The sequence below is a fragment of the Salminus brasiliensis genome, chromosome 17 (assembly GCF_030463535.1).
Source record: "Salminus brasiliensis chromosome 17, fSalBra1.hap2, whole genome shotgun sequence".
Classification (NCBI taxonomy): Eukaryota; Metazoa; Chordata; class Actinopteri; order Characiformes; family Bryconidae; genus Salminus; species Salminus brasiliensis.
The window spans coordinates 13,912,905-13,931,591 of record NC_132894.1 but is presented as its reverse complement, the minus strand read 5'-3'; the positions used below and the strand labels follow the sequence as shown (position 1 = coordinate 13,931,591).

The following is an 18,687-nucleotide window of genomic DNA, read 5'->3' as shown; positions in this document are numbered from 1 at the left end:
GATCCTACCTGGAATCAGTGGGTGCAAAGTTGGCATTAGTCAGAGTGCCAGTCCATCGCAGGGTGCTACACACTTCCATACCTCGGGGCAATTTAGCATGACTAATTCCCCTACCCTTTGTTTTTAGGAGGTTGGAGGAAAACAGGGTACCAGGGAAGATCTGTCATTAGGTGTTTTGTTGAAGGTCTACATATTTATGCATATTATCCTCTCCTAAGCATCCTAAGCATTTCTATGCATTACAATATGTGAGCAAACACACAAACAGAAATTCAACAGACATCCACATACACCCAAAACATGTGATACTGCCAGCATTGAGCAAGAAGGTTTTCTCACCCTCGCCCGATTAACACAACCGCTCACTGTCTGCTCCACTGAATTGAAGGTGAAGCCGGATTTGTGAGTCTTTGTGTGTGTGTGTCAATGTGTGTGTAAGCTGACCCTCAGCCAGTTGTGGTCGGCCACCACAGTATCAGCTTTTCCTCTGACATTTGTTCTGTGATCAGATTAGCGAGGAACAGAGTCCTCCCCCCGGGACCGCCGACTCCCTCTATCTGACCAATGAGTCATATGATGCCTCTTCTACAATCAAAGGCACCCCTCACTCCTTACACACACTGTTTCCATCGTCATACACACCTGACCCACACAGACACCCCCACAGACACACGTCTACATGGACAGCTTCCTTTCGGCTTACTCGTTTTTTCCATGTTTTCTCTATCTCGCTCTATCTCTCTCTCTCTCTCACTCCTTCGCTGACTCCTTTTTTGCTCTTGCTTTCCCCATTCTCCCATCTCTCTCTCTCTTTCACATTTCACTCCCCGTCCCTCCTCTCTCTCCCTGCTTTCTCCCTCTCTCCCATTCTCTTGCTTCTCTCTTTAACCCCCATTTATCTTTGTCCCACTCTCATCTCCTCCCACGGTCTCTTTCACTCTCTCACTCTCTCTCTCATTCTTATTGTCTCTCCTGTTTTCTCTCTCTCACTATCTAAATCTCTTTTCCTCTCACTCTCTTGCAGTCTCACCATCTCTCTCTCTCTCTCTCTCTCTCTCTCTTTCTTGTATTTTCAAAACAAAAATCTATAAAAACAGTTTTTATGATTTATATGAAATATTATCAAGTAAAGTTCCAACCGCTACCCAATCATTATCTTTTTTTTGTATTTGACATGTTCTATTTTTTTTTTCTATTTTCATTTCTGGAGCATTTTTTGTATTCAGTGGCTTCCTCAATCAGTTTTTTTTTTCTCAAGACCACTACTCTGTATTTTTATTTGTTACGCTTGTCATTTTGTCCTGTTTTCCTTTCCTAAGGCATTTCCCAATGCATGTCTGTTCCTCTCAGACTGTAGTTATACACTGTAAAATCACTATACTCTAAACCCAAACACTATGTTTTGTACTATTCAGAAGAATGGGAGATGATAACACAGGTGGGCTTAATTCAGTGAAATACTGACGAAGGGGGGTGCATACCTGGTTGAGCTTACCATGTAGTGGGCGATTAGAGTATGGGGATAGGGAATGGGCTGGGCCCTATGTGTAACCCTAGTTTTAGGTGCAGGATGTTGTTATCTTTCTGTATTATTTCACTTGCCTAAACAGGTGTTTTCTTCCTCCATGCTGTGTCCAGGTGTGTTCCCAAGTTTGGTCTCAAGTAGGTGAGGAGAAATCCTTCTGAAATGGGAAGACATGACAAGACAGATTCACTGTTCTGGGTATTGTAGAATTTGGTCAGCTTCAGATTATGTCCAGCATCAAAATTACTAAAATTGCTTCTGCAATGAAAAATAATAGCAAATTTAAATGTTGTTAGATGATGCATCCTGGTACACTTGACTTGCAGCAAGGCTGGAGTATTGCATAGTATGTTTCTCCTTCAAACACTGTATAGTACGGTATAGTACTATAAAATGCTGCAAAATGACAGCAAGCAAATGCTGAGACTCAAGGTAATCTCAGTTTCTGCCTCAGGACAGAATAGCCTCTCAAAGGTTCTGTTCCTCTGCTTCTCCAGTAAATAAAGTTTTATCTCATACCTGTGCCGCTCTCAAACTCACCAAACTGCCTGCCACGAATCCACAGAGGCCCTCCTAGAGCGAGGGAGGCTGCAGGGGCTGACCTAATCACTGTGGAAACGGCACCTAACAGATGGCATTATGGGTTGCAGGGTTGGTGGGATTTTTGTCAGCGCTCGAGCTGGTTTGGCTCGCAGCTGCGATAGTGAAGGTGTCACTTGCATGGGTCTGATCCCTGTGTCATACCCTGAGGAGGTGCAGTCAACGGTGAAGCGCCGCGGAGAGAGCACATGGGTGCTGGAAAGGTGAATCCATATGCATTACACATCAGCAGTCTGTCAGCCTCCATGGCTCCGGGACAGATATGAGAATTCCTCTGTGGTGTGGTGGTGAGAGACACACAGGGGCTAGCTGAAAGGGGCAAAAAAACTGCAGAACACATTCTCAGGGCCTAGGACTGTGGTTTACAGGATTGTAAGATATTTCTCCAATGAATAATGGAGGCCAATTTTTAGGACAGTGTGTAGTTAAGAATGAGCAACTTCACTGCTTTTGCTTTCAGTAAAATACTATGTAGTATCACAGCTAGCATTGTGCTACCTATGCTAGTACTGATACTTTTGTGTGAATAATAGTGTGAATGTAAATAAAAGATAAAAAGGTTTGCATATCCTACTTCGTACTATTTTAGTAGTTGTGAGGAAGTGTAGGCTCCATCATATTGTGCAGGCATTTCCAAGACAAGGCCTTCCCACAAAACTCAGCAAGAAGGAAAATTGTACATGAGGAAGCCATTCGCGTCAGCTAATTCGTCAGCAATCACTTTGAAGGAGCTACAGAGTTCAGTGGATGAAGTTGAAGTGAAGTTCAAGAACTCTGCATACAACTGGTCTGTTTGGGAGCGTGGCTACAAAGAGGCCATTACTAAACAGAAATCACCAAGCTGCTCATTACCTAATGAACACCATCCCAAAAGTGAAGTATGGGGGTGGCAGGATGATGGATTGCTTTTCTTTATCAGGGACTGAGAATCTTGTTAAAAGTAAGCAGTAAGTGGACAGATGCAAAAACATGGGGATACAAACTGCTTCAGTCTGCTAAAAAACACAAAAGCTTTTCCACAGGACGATGATGCCAAGAACAACCACAAACAACACAGGAGTGGTATAACAGTGCTTATCGTTCAAACTAATAAATCCCCTAGTGTGGGCCGCAGTTGACAAGTTGAACACAGTGCCAGCAGTAGAAAAAAAACTGTAGTGTATAAGCAGGATTGGAGAACACAAATCAAAAAGAGTTCCGCAAAAAAAACAAAAACAACAAAAACGAAGGCTGAAGTACCTTATTAGGGTGGAAATATTACACAAGATGGAACCAATTCCACTGTAAGCTCTGTATGGTTACAATCCCATTACAAGACTCATTAATTTTAAACAGATTTTTTGCTCACGTTTGGCTACCTTGACAGTTTACATTTATAAATGTAAGTCACCTGGATCTAAAATGTGAACAAATCCGTCCCTGAAGCAGCAAGCATGCCTCTGTTGTTTTGCTGTGTGGCTGATGATAACAGGCAAAACGACACATGGAATCCGATCTCACAGTTCACATTCATGTTGCATGCCCACGACGGGATAAAAATTCCGATCTCGGATCCCCTAAGAATGGCCCTATTTACATCTGGTATTAATAAGCCTCTTGGGTGATTTGATCAAAAATGATTGGAAAAACGCATAGCTGTTCACACCTGGCATTTTAAAGAGGTCCTGTGACATCTTGTGATCGGATTTCTCACATCATTTCTGCTGGAGGCACATTAATAATGAATTAATCAAGGCAAAAAAAAATGAGACACCTACTTTCCCTTGCACACCAGCCACGAGTATCGCCTTTATCCATTAGTTAGCTTGCCATTGGAGCATGCTCAGCTAACTGGTGTGGGCGGTGTGGTCTCGCTTTGCTGTCAGGGACTTATTGAGAGGGTTTGGCGTTCAGTCTATAAGAATAATGTGGTCATATGCATCTCTGACCACCTCCGAATGTGGTTTGAGTGATCAGATTACAATGCCTCCTCAAGGCGCATTATACCCTATTCAAACCTGTACTTTGTGCTGGCCACTTATGATTGAATCACACAGGATGCATGTTTATACCAGTTGTAAACAGGGCCAAAGGGACTAAAATCTGGTTTGAAAAAGATTTGACATATCCACAAAGCCCTGAAAGAAACAGATTTGTGTCACATTAAGGCAATTTGAGTCACTTTAGCCTTGTAATGTAAACATAGCCTAAGTCTGGATAGGGCAGAAGATCCGTTGACTTTGACAACTTTGAGGCAATAGACTGAAGTGTGAAATGACAGACCGTTTACAGACATAAACACATGTTAAAGAGGTTCACTAGTTGATAACCTTGAAAATCTCATTTACTCGATGTAACAGCTTCAAACAAACATCAGGAATAGCTTCTAATAGAAGGACAGCATGATTGTTTTCCAGTCTAGCTAATATATCTTGATCTGAAAGCATCTGAGGCAACAGATGTTGTTGTTGTTACTAACATTTACCTTCATAAACAATCATTTGTTTTGATTGACATGCAAAAAATGCAGCATTTTTGCAGTTTCCTGTTCATTTTTTTTTTACACACAGAGGAGCGGATAGCCAATGAGAATGCAAAAGAGAAAATCCTGGCAGTTGTAGCCAGCTTAACACACCATAGATATCCAATAAGCCATTTACATATCGGCAGAGCATTCAAGACTGAGCCGAATGTCACTGTAGCTAATCATTTTTGGCATTTAATTCAGTAAACAATTATTTGTATCCATTGGACTGGTGAAACCTGTGCACTGAGGCATGCCAGCAAAGTGTGTGATCCAATAAAACAGTTCAACAAAGCATCACTTCAATAGAACTTCAATCTCTGGCAATATGAAGCACATTAGAAGGTCTAAAAAGCAACACGTTTCTAAAGAGATTCAAATACAAATGTGAAACAGAACCATTGCTGAGGATCTGGAAACCAAAGGAGCGAATCAAAGTGAGAGCCACTGAGGTAAACCTTGGTAAACCCAGGAGTGGCTGACATACCAAACATTTACCAGGAGTAAATCATGACTCATCAAGGAGATCACAAAACAACCCAGACAAACATCTAAAGAACTGTATGCCTCACCTGCCTCAGTAAGGGTCAATGTTCATGATTCACAATATAAATGGCACTGGACGAAAATGGCATACGTAAGAGAGTTGCAAGGTACAACCAACTGCTGACCTTGAAAAGCAGAATGGCTCGTCTCACAGTTGCCAGAAAGAATGTAAATGATTCCCACAATTTTTGGGTTAATATTCTGTGAACTGATGATTTTAAGGGTGGAAAACATGGTGGTGGTAGTGTGATGTTCTGGGGCTGCTTCGCTTCCGCAAGACCTGGACGACTTCTTGTAATTGATGGAACCATGAATGCTGCTATATAGCAGGTGATCCTAAAAAAAGAATGTCCGCACCTCTATTTGGGCCAATACTTGTTCGCTGATCTGTGCCTAGAGCTCATCGGTGACAGTGGTTTCCAGGGGAGATACCGAATGAGAGCCCCTCAAAAGATCCTAGTGGGTGTATCGTTGATACCCGTTTTAAATTATCTTCAGCTATTTTGAAAAATGTTGATTTTTCGATACTGGTTTGAAATCGATACACCTCTCCTAAATACATCCGTGTGTAATGACTCTAGGCAATGACAGAAGGTTATGATGTAAGGTTACAATGTAACTCCATTAGCAACAGCAATGGATTGCAGGCTCCATATTGACTTTCATTCATCTCCGCTCGGAAACTCTGTAAGCAGACTGCCTGACTGTGCAAATCTAAACACATACACACATATCCTACTCCGCAGTGTATGATCTACACCATTTAAGTGCCTGCTCTCTGCTCCCTGGAGAATATACTAGCAGTCCAGTCCAGGAGAGAGTCTCTCTCTCTCTTGCTCTACCTAGCTCTCTTTTTCTCTCCACACAATGGAAGTTATTGATGAAGTAGCTCAGTGATCCCTCTCTCTCAGAGCAAAACACCATGACAGAAAGCGAGAGAGACAAAAGAGAGAGAGAGAGGAAGGATGTGCGAGAGAAAGCTTCACATAAGGCATGAGCTTTTACAACAAGGGTGGACACCAGATACCAGGCATGGGTCCACCAGGCAGGTAGGCAGAGTGAGTCGATACACTTGTTAAAGATTGCAGATAATGAAAATATGGAAATATATATTCCTCTTATCAATATTTAATGGAATGCAAGTCTGAGGATGCAAAAAGCTACAGACCCAAAATACACAAATGCAGAAATAGTATCCAGGATTAATAATTGAGCGAGTATCATTATTGATTCATAATTTTTAAAGCCCAACTTTTTATTATTATTATTTTTTGCGTTTCTCCCACATTTCTAATCTCAAAGTGACTACCAAGAAGGAAAGCCTCGGACTGGAATAGCCAGACACAGAGGTCAATGCAATGTCAATTGTCTGAATGTATGACGGATTATTACTTTTATTAATCCTCTGCTTCCTTACATCAGCACAGCATTTGCTTCCATGCCCCGTCCTCGGAAAGCCAGCTGTCAGAGTGTTAATCCAGATCTAAGACACCATTTCTGATAGATTGAGACTTTCAACATGGCGTTGCGTACAGAAAAGCCCTTGCGATTCCTTTTTCCATTTTCTTTGGCTTTCTTCAAGATTTACATGATTATCTCGGTTTGCAATACTTCATAGGAAGGCAAATTGATCTACAGATACTTCCCCCACAACGGCTTTCAGACAAGAGAATAAAGGAAAAAAATCATTTAAGATACAGAATTTAGGCTGTTGTACAGTCACTACTTATAGTTGAGTGTTGTTGTTAGGGATGAGATCAAATACAAAGATATTATTCGGCTCTATTTATTTATTAATATTTGGTTTATTTCCCTTGGTAGTCCCTGACTAAGTATAGTTTTGCACTGAGACTCAATCATGTCTTGATAAAAAAAAAGTTAATAAAAATATTGTTCACAAAAAGATATTATTCGTAGTGAACCGATCATTTTTTCTTTCTTCTTCATGTCCATAAGTTTGTAGACAGCTGCTTATTTACCGTTCCTTCCTAAATCAAGGATATTAACTGAGTTGGTGCCTTCTTTACTTTAGTAGCCAGCCTCTACTCATCCAGGAAGGCTTTACACTAGATGTTGGAACATTCACATGCTGGAACGCCACTAGATCATTAGTAATGTTGGGTGATTCATTTTGGATAACAAATGTTACTCTAGCCCATCTGAAAGGTGTTGGATGGAGTTCCATCACTCCAGAGAAGTTATATTGTTCTGGATAGATACAGATATGAAAAGGTATAATGTGCTCACTATTCATTTTCTTTATTTTTTAGTTTGTGATTGGTAGGACACAACTTGCGTCTTACTTGTTGTTGGAACCATTTAACATTTACTTAAAACTCCATTCACATCACATTGGATACCAGTGTGATGGGTTATTTAGGGTTATGTATGTCACTGTAACCTCTTAATTATAGAGTTTAGAGTTACTTGATGTTAACTGAGTAACAGGACGTGGGGTGATCTTCTCCACTGTCATCTTCCTGCAAAAGTACTGCAGCAGCACCAACTGCACTCACATCAACTTTCAGCTTAAATGGCTTAGACAAATCAGGTGGAGTGAATATAGGCACAATGCTTAAAAGCACTTTAGCACTATTAAATAGGTGCTTACAGGCAGAGGATCTCTTAAGAGGTACAGCAGGGCTAAGCACTTCGGAAAGAGGTTCAACTGCAGTCAAAATAAAAATCCACAAAATCCTCAGTAATAACCAGCCATGCCCAAAAAGCTGCAAGCAGCTCGAGGCATTAATAGAGGGAAAGTCAGTTATAGTAGCCACTTTTGCATTTGATGTATGTAGACAACCCCCTTCTAATTGTTTACCTCTATATGTCACTACATGGTCACTTGAGTAAAGGTTACCAATATTTACAGACCATGTTTCACAAAACTCATACTGTGTTTGAGAATTTAATCAGATTTTCCTTAAAAACATACCTCAAAACATGCTTATCTGAAGTGCAATGATGGTATTGATGGTATTGACCTTTTTCTTTAACTGTCAAATCTTCTTTATATACAGTCTCAGTGTCTGCTTGTTTGACAATAAGCAATGTTAGAAAAACTCATAGCATTCATTATCAATTTTGCTGCTTCTATATTCATTCTACTTCTAAAATGTTAAATGATTGACTTTCTGAACATGCTTTTTATGAGACATACTGTACACATTATTTTCTTAGCATTAAGATGTAGACAAGATTTGCTCCACCAGTCTGAAATAGGTATCACTGCATCTGAAAGCTTCTCAGCAGCCTGCTGCTTATCATTTGCATGCACATAAATAACTGTCATCTGCATACATTTGACAAGTAACATCCAAAGAACAGATGTTTAGAAGATCATTTACATATAAACTAAATAACAATGGACCCAGAATTCACCCTTGTGGAAAGTATCTAGATGTTGAATTGCTTATGTATACACCTTGTTTGCTATTGTCTAAATAAGACTTAATGATAAAATGATAAAAATACAAAATTTTACTGTAAAACAGGTTTAGCCACACCCTAAAATGGATTTAGCAGCCCATTTTGCTGAATTTTAGACGACAGAGAGGATGTTTATGGACCTATAGTGTTTTTTTAGTATGTTTCCTAACTATAAGCATTAGATTGTGGTTACACAATTCTGTAATCATATTAAAAGACTTTAATATATGATCTGGTTTATTAGAGAAATCTGGTTATTCATATAGGACATTTAATGAACTTTGACTTTAATGATGTAAAAGAGCCTGTTACACTTTACAGTTACTTTTTATTTGATCCAATGTGATCAAATAAAATGTTATCTTAGTTGGGGATTTTAACAGTAACTGGCATGATCAATCAAATAAGAAGAAACTCACAAGTGTAACTGGCAGCGTTGATTTGTTTATCATACAAATTGCTATTTGAAAAAAGTGGAGCCTAAACAGCAATTGTTCTAGAATACATTTTTCGTACAAGAGAAACTTTGAAACCAGCACATTTATAACACACCCACTGCAACTGAGAACATTTGACATTATCTTTAATATAAAACATTACTCAGTGTCATCTACCCTCAAATCTTGCTCTTCTAAAAATGTTAAAATCTCCCAAAGGAACATATATTTTACTTTCTTTTTCTAAAGAGAAATAAAGCACTCAGCACTGTATTAATGAAAGCTTTGTATCACTGCTTTCTGAATTTGTTCTCTTAAACCGCCCTTAGGAGAAAAGAGAAGACCAGCTTGAGCACTTAACTGTCGGAGGTTCCGGAGATGAATGAGAAAAGCATGAGGTCTCTTTTCTGCTAGACAGCAGGAATATTTCTGAGTTGGAGGAGAGAGCTATATATACACGAAATGATGAGTTAAAGTTTTTGACTTCAACTTTTCTGATGTGAATATTATTCAGCTTAGAGTGAGGTGAGATCAGTCTGACCAAAAAGAGATTAAGCCACCTGTGAGACATTATTTTGATTCAAAGTGAGAAAACCCAAGGGCTGCTTCCCAGGAGCTGAATTTCAGAAACAGGAGGAAATTGCTTAAATCTCACCCTGTTTTTAAACAGGACTTTGCTGGGTCTAAGAGAATTGAATGAGCTTAAGAGAAGATCTTATTTTTCTTATATTTCTTTCCTCTAGGCTTGCCTATCCTCCACTGCTGCTGATTTTTTTAGTTTTTATTTAACCATATTTCTGATCATATATTTGCATCATGTTCAATTAAATGCTCTGTATAATTAAATATCCACTTAGTAGTCCAACTGGCTTAGCCTTTACAGAACCCTTGTATGAGATCCTGTCCAAAGTTTCAAACAACTTTGTTTAGCAATCACTAGGTTCAGATGACCTAATTTATTAGAAACACACAAAACCAGGGAACTGAGGACACCTCGTCTAAACAGTCCACGCTAGCAACTGCCAACATCAGATTGTCCAGCTCTGAACTGCAGTTTGGCCAAAGCAAAAGCCACCTGCCTTGTCTCACTAACAGTGTACTCACTCATCCAATTCGGTGAAGCAATCTCAGAAAGCAAGCTACCATGGAAGTTGGAGCGTTCAAATTCCCAAGAGATTGAGTTGTATATCCTCAAATAGCAATATCAATGTCATGAGCGGGTAACTGGATCATTTCCAGTCAGTAGTAATGTGGTATGCATGCTGTTTAAGTGGGACATCAGCAGTAACTCTAATGTCATGTTGCAGAACAGACATGAACATTTGAGTGGGGATGTCACCAAAAACATAAACAAATACAAGACAAACAACATCATTGCCTTTGACAAATGACCCAATTTAGAGGCTAAATCTAACAAAGCTTCTGGGTTAGGAAGTCTAGCAACAATATGAGATAAGGTGAATTGTGATAGACATCTTATATCAACAGTTATGTCCAACTGTCTGAGTAAAACACAAAACTATACCATCATGTTTTGCAAGCTGGCTTAATGTATGTTATGAAAGAAAAATAACTGAATAAAAAGAAAAGTACAATGACGGTCTCAGCAACAGCTCACCATAAATTATATGTGACAAATGGAAGCAAATAACATACAAGACATAAGATAAATAAATTAGTGATATCTGAGCCAGGAGTAAAAAAAAACTCAACCAATCACAATTGTGCACTACAGACAGTGCCAAGGTAAAAACAACGGAAAAAAGAACTAAGGAACTAAACCTGCCTAACCAGGGCAAATCTGCCAAAAAATGCAGTGGGTGACACTCTTACCTGAAGAGATGAATGTAAAGTTCTGCCCAAATTGCCTGTCCATGCTTTACATTGGAAAGAACAGAAGGTAAGGCTAAACATGACCTACACATCTCAGGTCTGCTACATTTGACTTTTGCCCAGTAGCAAATAGACATTGCTCTAAAATCAAGCTAGCAGCAGACCAAAAAACCCACAAACTCTTCATCAGGATGTATGAGCATAAAGCTTCTCAGAACAGTGAATCTAATTAGGGATCCAGCGCAGAAGCCCAACACCAGCAACACAGCTATTAGTCAAGTCTTGAAGAAAGCTGATTCTTATTCTGTTTGATCTGCAGCTCATAGCCTTAGTGAAATACAGACAGAGCAGAATAGTTAAGGTATCCACATTGCTACTAGATCAGACAAAACCTAGGAAAAGATTTTTTAATGAACTATTCAGTCACAGCCAGTTATCAGTGCTTTGATGGAGTGGTCTGACCTCAACAAATTCTTTCTGAGCTGTAAAATAAAACCATATCAATATATCAAACATATCAAAGTGATCCCGACACACAAACACAAATCTGCTTTTATTCATGCCCACATGTTCTTAAATTTTTCTTGTCTCTGCCCTAGCCTCACCTTCTCAATAGTGTTCCCACCTGGGCCTTCTTTGTAGCCCTGCCCTCTCATCAACTTCTTCTTCATGTGTATATTTAGTCACTTTGTTTCAGTGCACCTTGTTTTTATTCTTGTGCATTCATGTCATGTCTTGTGTGTTTCATGTCAGTTCATGGTGTATCCGTTTGTTTCTTTTATTAATTTTGTTATTTTCCCAGTGTTTGTTTTGGTATCCGGATTCTGTTTCTTTTGTATCCTACTTGCTTTGCTTTGTTTTGTTTGGTCATAAAATATATATATATATAACCGTGGACAAATAGGCTCATATACTCTTTGTCCTATTTACATTTTTACATACATTACATTAAAAGTAATGAGGTTATTTTGGACAGTTTTTGTTGGACAATTTCACATTATGTAAACGTTTATCTATTTTAGAGGCATTATTTTTTTTAGCTATCATGGTTCGATACTTCACTATAATCCTTGAAGAACTACTTTTAGATGTGTACTTGTAGTAATAAAAGTAGTAGGAAAAGTAGTAGTAGTAAGCTTACTTTCAAGCAAGTCACTGCACATATACAGTGGCCTTCTTGTCATATGTATATAACAACATTTGCATTTAGACTAATTAGTACTTGAATACTTAGTACAACTACTAAGTAGTTGAATATCAGTGACATTCAACTTAAACCCTATTCAGATTGAATTATTATTGGGGCCGATTGGGGTTTGCAGGGGTTGTGAAGTGATTTAAAACGTGTTTAATATCTAATAAGAATTACTCCTAAACTTTGCACACATTTCACCCCATCCAAAAATGTCTTTAGACCCTCCACTGCAAAATGACATTTTGCATAATTTTGTAGGTTTATTGCGATCATCTTGTAACTCGATTAAACAAAGCTGCAGTGTACAATGAAGTTGGAGGCAAACCTTGACCTGCTACTTAAGAAGTAATTTATTCAAGAGGAATGCACTAATGCTTTCAGCACATTACTTCTACATTCCTTTTAAAATAAAGTAAAGAAATACATTCAGAACTGAAGTTTCACTTCTGTACCCTTTATATCGTCTATAGTCATTAGACCAGGCATATTTTCGATGATATGTCCACAGCTGCCAAGGAAAGATCTGTTTTGCACCTGTTTTCATGGTTTTTCAATTGCTGGAGCTAAGACGCTGATGATAAGCTAAACCTGATAATAATAATATGCAGAACAGACGGTACTCAAACAAGCCTCTGAGAGACGAAGGCGACACAGCGCTTGCGTAGGGGTGCTGGAACTGTCTGCTCTGTCAAGATAACCTTTACATCAAACACCGCGACGGAAAGACTCATATAAGAGAGAGGGAAAGAGAGAGATGCAAAGAAAAAAAGAGAGAGACATAGAGATAAGTCTGAAGACCGAAGGCTTCTTAACTCGGAGTGACAGCTTAATGAGATTGACAGTAAATTATTCTTATACTTGCTATCTGTTTATTTGTCTGTCTGTCCTGTTTATCTATCTCTCTGCCTATCTATCTCTATCTATCTTTCTGTCTATCATTATATCTATCTATCATTCTGTCTATCTATCTTGATATGATATACCTTTGATATGGAACCTAAAATGAACTGTTTTGCATTTGTTTGAGTTTCCACTGGTACTGCTTGAGATGTTTCTACAACTTAATTGTGGTAATTTTAGTGGATTGGACATGATTAGGGATTGCCAACACCTGCCTATATAAAGTTGACAGTGCATGTTCGAGCACACTCCAAGCCATGGGGTTAAAGGAATTATCTGCAATTCTCAGAAACAGGATTGTGTTAATGCATAGAAGACGACAGAAACATTGGAACCGCCAATAATCTTTTGAGACCATGGCCACATAGCCAAACTAAGTGATCAGGGAAAATGGGACTTGACCAAGGTCAGCAGGAACTTGAGACTTCCAGTGTATCCTTGTGGAGATGGGAGAACCTTAGTAAAGGGCACATGAGAGCACCTAGAGGACTCTCAAACCATAGGAAACAAGATTCTCTGGTCTGATGAAACCAAAATGGAACTTTTTGGTTGGAATACCAAGCATTACATCTGCTGGAAACCAGGCACCGCTCATCATCTGGCTAATGCCTTCCCTGCAGTGAAGCATGATGGTGAAAGCATCATGATGTGGGATGTTTTTCAGCAGTGGGACCAGGGGATAGAGGAAAAGATGAATGCAGCTAAGTACACTGAGATCCTTAAAGAGTGCTCTGGACCACAGACTATGTGAAAGTTTACCTTCCAACGTGACGATGACAAAGCACACAGCCAAGAGAACAAAAAAGTTGTTTCAGAAAGTCTGTGAATGTCCTTGAGTGACCCAGCCAGAGCCCAGACCTGAATCCAATTGAACATCTGTGGAAGGAGCTGAAAATGACTGTATACCGATGCTCCCTATTTAACCTGATGGAGTCTGCAAGGATATGCCAGATGAATGGGCAAAGAAAGGAGTGGGCCAAGCTCATAGCTTCTTTCCCAGACATGAAGCTGTAATTGCTGCCAAAGATGCATCAACCAAGTATTAGGCTAAGGGTATGTGCAGATATGTAACCCTTAAATAGCCTGTTTTTGTCAGTAAAATTAGTACATTTTCTTCATTTATTTCTTTATTGATTATTCAAACTACTACTACTGCAAAGTTTATTAGCAAACTTTAAGCTGTTTGCAGTTCAACCAACTAAACAAGAACAATTTAAATACTCAAAACTCAAAAACTTCTGTGGAACAATGAAACAACTGGAACTTTTTGGGTACATTTGGATCAGCGTCATTTCTGGAGGAGAGAAAAAAAAGGAAAGCGTACACTGATAAGAACACCCTGCCTACAGTGAAGTATGGCTGTGGCTCGGTTATGCTCTATAAATGGTTTGCTTCCTCTGGCACTGGAAGCCTGCGGCATGTGGAGGGCAAGATGGTATCAATGAAGTATCAGGAAATCCTAAACCTTTTGTGAGGAAGCTAGAGCTTGGGCATCACTGGACTTTCCAAGAGGACAATGATCTGATGGTTTTAGAAGAAGTCCTGGAAGATACTGTCAGAAGAAAGCAGTTGCATCTATCTATCTATCTATCTATCTATCTATCTATCTATCCATCCATCTATCAGGATGAAAGCATTTTAAAGCAGACATGATATAACATGTCCTGTTCTGAGGGTGTATCAGAGCAGTTGCGGTTGCAAAATTCCTTGCGTTTTTTCATCAGGCAAAACTGTTTTGTTGTCTGCAATGAAATGAAGGACAGCTGTGATGAGGAAGAAGATTATGTTATGGAAAAAGGGAGAGTAAAAATTGGTTGCAGTTTGAAGGGCATGCCTCATTTCTCATTTCCTCAGAATTGCTCATTGGTCGGCTGGGAGTTTGGTCAACCTCTGTGCCCTTCACTGTGCCCAACAGTGCCTGGAAACGTTTATCCTCAGCTCATCCTCTCCAGAAGAGTGAGTCCATCTTAGGACCAGGGGTTAGGTTAGACACTCCACACTGGAGTTGTGGTACATTTTTAAAAACAAAGGCCAATAAAGGCTATAGAAAAAAACATTTTTGCTTTCATAAACAACCTTTTTTTTTTTCAAAGAATCATCAGAAAAATTGTATATTAATGTATATTATTGTATAATATTGTAATTACTTCATTAAATATTTGTTTGTTGTTGCTTTTTACTTGTGAGATTAATTGAAAATTTAGACTAATACTGTATTCTTTACAGCATATCCTGATTTTCATATTTTATGTCTTAGAAAGCACCAGTTCTCTTCTATTTCCTTATTTTCTTTCATTCATTTAATCCTTTTCCCCCATTCATTTATTAATTTATTCATTCATATTCATACATTCATATATTAAGTGCATTTATCCCCTTGCCCTGTATCAATTAAAACTAGTATCACTCTTGGCATATTTATTCAGTGTGTTTATATAATATCTTTTTCTTAGTGAAGAGGGTGGTCTTCAACTCTTTGACATTTTTTGGAAGAGCTCTTTGAAGTGGCATGCCTTTGATCTCCCTTCAGCTTTGCCTTTGATTTATGGCATGTTCATTTTTGATCACATCCAGCACATGAAATATTACCCTTATGCACATGCGTGCTAAAAGGTTGAGTATTCGCTTGTTTACAGAAAGTCTTTCAAAACAAGAAGCTGTCATCTGAGTCCAATGTCTTCATTTAATGAGCTGTACTGTATGTAGTTATGTACCATGTACCACCACAGGCCTAGACGGAAACACGTTCACAGAATCGGTTCACTGCCTAAACCCCTGCCTAAAAGAATTGATTTGGTTACACATCTCACATTTTCTCTTTAATAGTCTGTTATCCAAACTTTCTGGTTTAGGAGACCATATAAGAATCACAGTCAACAGTTAATTAATCAGCTAGAGCCCTACTGGAGAAGGGAATATGATATTAAATAAACTGTTACATTTAGTAGACCCTTAAAGGTGCCAAATCGAATTCTCTGGAGCGATGATATAGAAGCACTATTTTTGGAAGCAAGATTGTTTCAGGGGCTTTTTCGCCTTGAGAAAGTGAAGTGCAGGCTCAGCGGGGTTCAGGTCCAGTGATTGACTTACCCCATCAAGAACAGTATTTGCCATCAATGACTCCACAGTTGCTTTTGCACAATGTTTTGGGACACTATGCTGCTCCAAGATGAAGTTCTGCCCATTGTGTTCTGAGGACTTTGATTGGATCTGGGAAAGATAAGCACTCACCTCAGTACTCATACTCAGCTGTTGCTTATGAAGGTCATCTCATCAATAAATGCAAGTGACTCATGATCACACATGGCCTAGCTACCACATTCTACACATTAGGTAGGCTTTTGATATTTGTTTTCATACTGTCCTCATTTCATTGCTCCTCACTGTAATTGCCATTTCTGTAGTTTGTAGTTTTCACAGTATTACTACTGTATAATGAACAAATTCTTACTGTAGAACCCAAATACAGCATGTTGCTGTTGATCTGTAAAGCATCATGGTCATAATTCAATGTGGTCAATTTGAGCAGGGTTTGAACAATAATCCATCTTTGCTAATGATACATTTTCCTTTATTTCCAACTCACATACTAGCTTTTATTGTCACACATCTTTATATAATCCATAGCTGTTTCTAAACACAGACATCTACAGACAGTTAGATGATATGTAGCTGAAAGGTCACAGAGAAAGGCACCCAGTCTTTTAGAGGGCTGTTACCTTGCTAACATTACTAGATGACCCTTTTTCAGCTAGCTGGTAAATAGTCAGTCTGTAAAGATGTAGTAAACTGATACCAAGTGAAAAGTGAAAAACTATTTCCCTTAATTTACTTGCACTCTCTCTGCCACCATTCTATTTAATACTCATGTATTTCAATGTTTTAAAATGTTGTAAATTATAGATTTGAATGTGCTTTGTGATTTGTGGGCTGTATTTAACCCATGCCTTGAAGATGATCTTTGATACACTTATGGCTCTATCCTGGTAAAAGTGGTCTTCCACTGTTTAGCAACTACCAGAAAAAGTTCACTGACTAGCAGAGGGGAGTAAAATTATACAATTTTGTGATAAAATAATAGCTCCCCAGCATAGCCCCCAAAGACAACCTTATAACCATTGTTATTTACCATGATTTAACCACTACCAACTTCAAATATGAAACGCGGACGACTGGATTGACCTTTTGTGTAACTGATTTAAGTAACTCAAACCTGAATACTAATTAACCTTGTGAGGTTAATTTCTCATGATCTTTATTTCTGCTGACGTACAGAAATAAAACCTTTATTTAAGTTTTAAAGTGATCTTCCACTGTTTAGCAACTACCAAAAAGGGTCACTGCCTATAATTTAATAAAGGGATAAAACCATCATGACTCAAGCAGGTGTAAAAGCTGTCTAGCTAAAAATCAACAATGGTACTTTTGAGCTCCTTGTAGAGGTGCAGTGAAATGTCCTAGAACATCCAGCATCTATCATCATAAGAACTCAAGTCTGTTATACTGTATTCCTGCATTTAGATTTTTATTTATTTATTTTATTTTTTTGGTGCACAAGTCAGTCAGAGCAGTTTGATTTCAATTGTGCTTTTCTATAGAAACCAGATTAGAACACTATTTTATTATAGTTTTAAGAAAGTTTTGCCCAAAAAAATCTTCCTTTATATATATCCACGAGGAAAACGCACACGCAGGGTGTTGTGAAGCAAAATAGTCCCCAAAGAACACCTTATAACCACTGTTATTTACCACTATTTGACCATTAGCAACTTTAAATATGAAACTTAGAAGACTGGGTTGACCTCTGGAATAGCTGATTCCAGTAACTTAAACCTAAATACAAATCCAAACAACTGAATTATGCATAAATCTCAAAACTACCATGAAATTCCACAAACCAGTTTAAAGCAATTGCTAGCAATGGTTTCAAATGACATCTAGCCTGCTGACATGCATAAATAAAGCCATTTAAAGTCCAATTACTTATGGACAGGACTGCTTATTTGCATAATTAATAAAAACGTTTCTTATAGCACTGAAAGATGACCGTGGTATTTGCGCATGGCGTTTATGTGATTGCATGAAACTGCGCTTGAGGAGCTGTCCAGTGCTGAAAGGGTCCACAGCGCTCTTCACTTGTACTATGAAGTCAGATGCAGCTCTGTGAGGGAGAGAGAGACACAGAGAGAGAGAGAGAGAGAGAGAGAGAGAGAGAGAGAGAGAGAGAGAATATATAAGAGGCTCGGTGGAGGCGCTGAGCGTTCATTGGTGGTCGCCCCTCTCTGTGGCTCGAGACAAAAACGCAAACGGCTTGGAGCTATTCCTTTACAGGCTGAAGCTTCCGAGGTGCGCTGGAAAGCGGCGTTGGCTCTAAAGCGGTAAAGCGGAATACTCTTAACAGCATGGGCTCGCAAAACCACATCGGGATGCTCCTCGTCGCGATGCTGAGTGTCCTCACTTCAGCGCTGGGGGCCAGCAACTGTGAGTGCGTTTACTTTCAGATTTCCCATTTCTCGTCGACAGAACGAGCCCTGGTTTGGCAGCAACTTTTATCCTTCTAAACACGTTGATAAAAGCTTGACATCAGCTGGAAGGTGTGTAAGGTGGTCACAGTCTATGGCAAGCAGCGTAGACTACTGTAAACCCAGCAGCAGCAGCCACGAACCAAACGGGCAATAACTGGTGTTTGTAACACTTCGTTGAAGTTGCTTGGGCTTTC

General features: G+C 39.0%; 1 protein-coding gene across 2 annotated transcripts in view; it reads left to right on the top strand.

Annotated features, from left to right (window-relative positions):
- Positions 1–18,145: 18,145 nt before the first annotated feature.
- cntnap5l (contactin associated protein family member 5 like) overlaps positions 18,146–18,687 on the top strand; it is a 143,519-nt gene continuing 142,977 nt past the window's right edge. For both annotated transcript variants that reach the window (XM_072659907.1, XM_072659906.1), the window contains exon 1: positions 18,146–18,449. In XM_072659907.1, the coding sequence (XP_072516008.1) occupies positions 18,371–18,449 (79 nt within the window). In that variant the 5' untranslated portion in view covers positions 18,146–18,370. The remainder of the gene's footprint in view (positions 18,450–18,687) is intronic.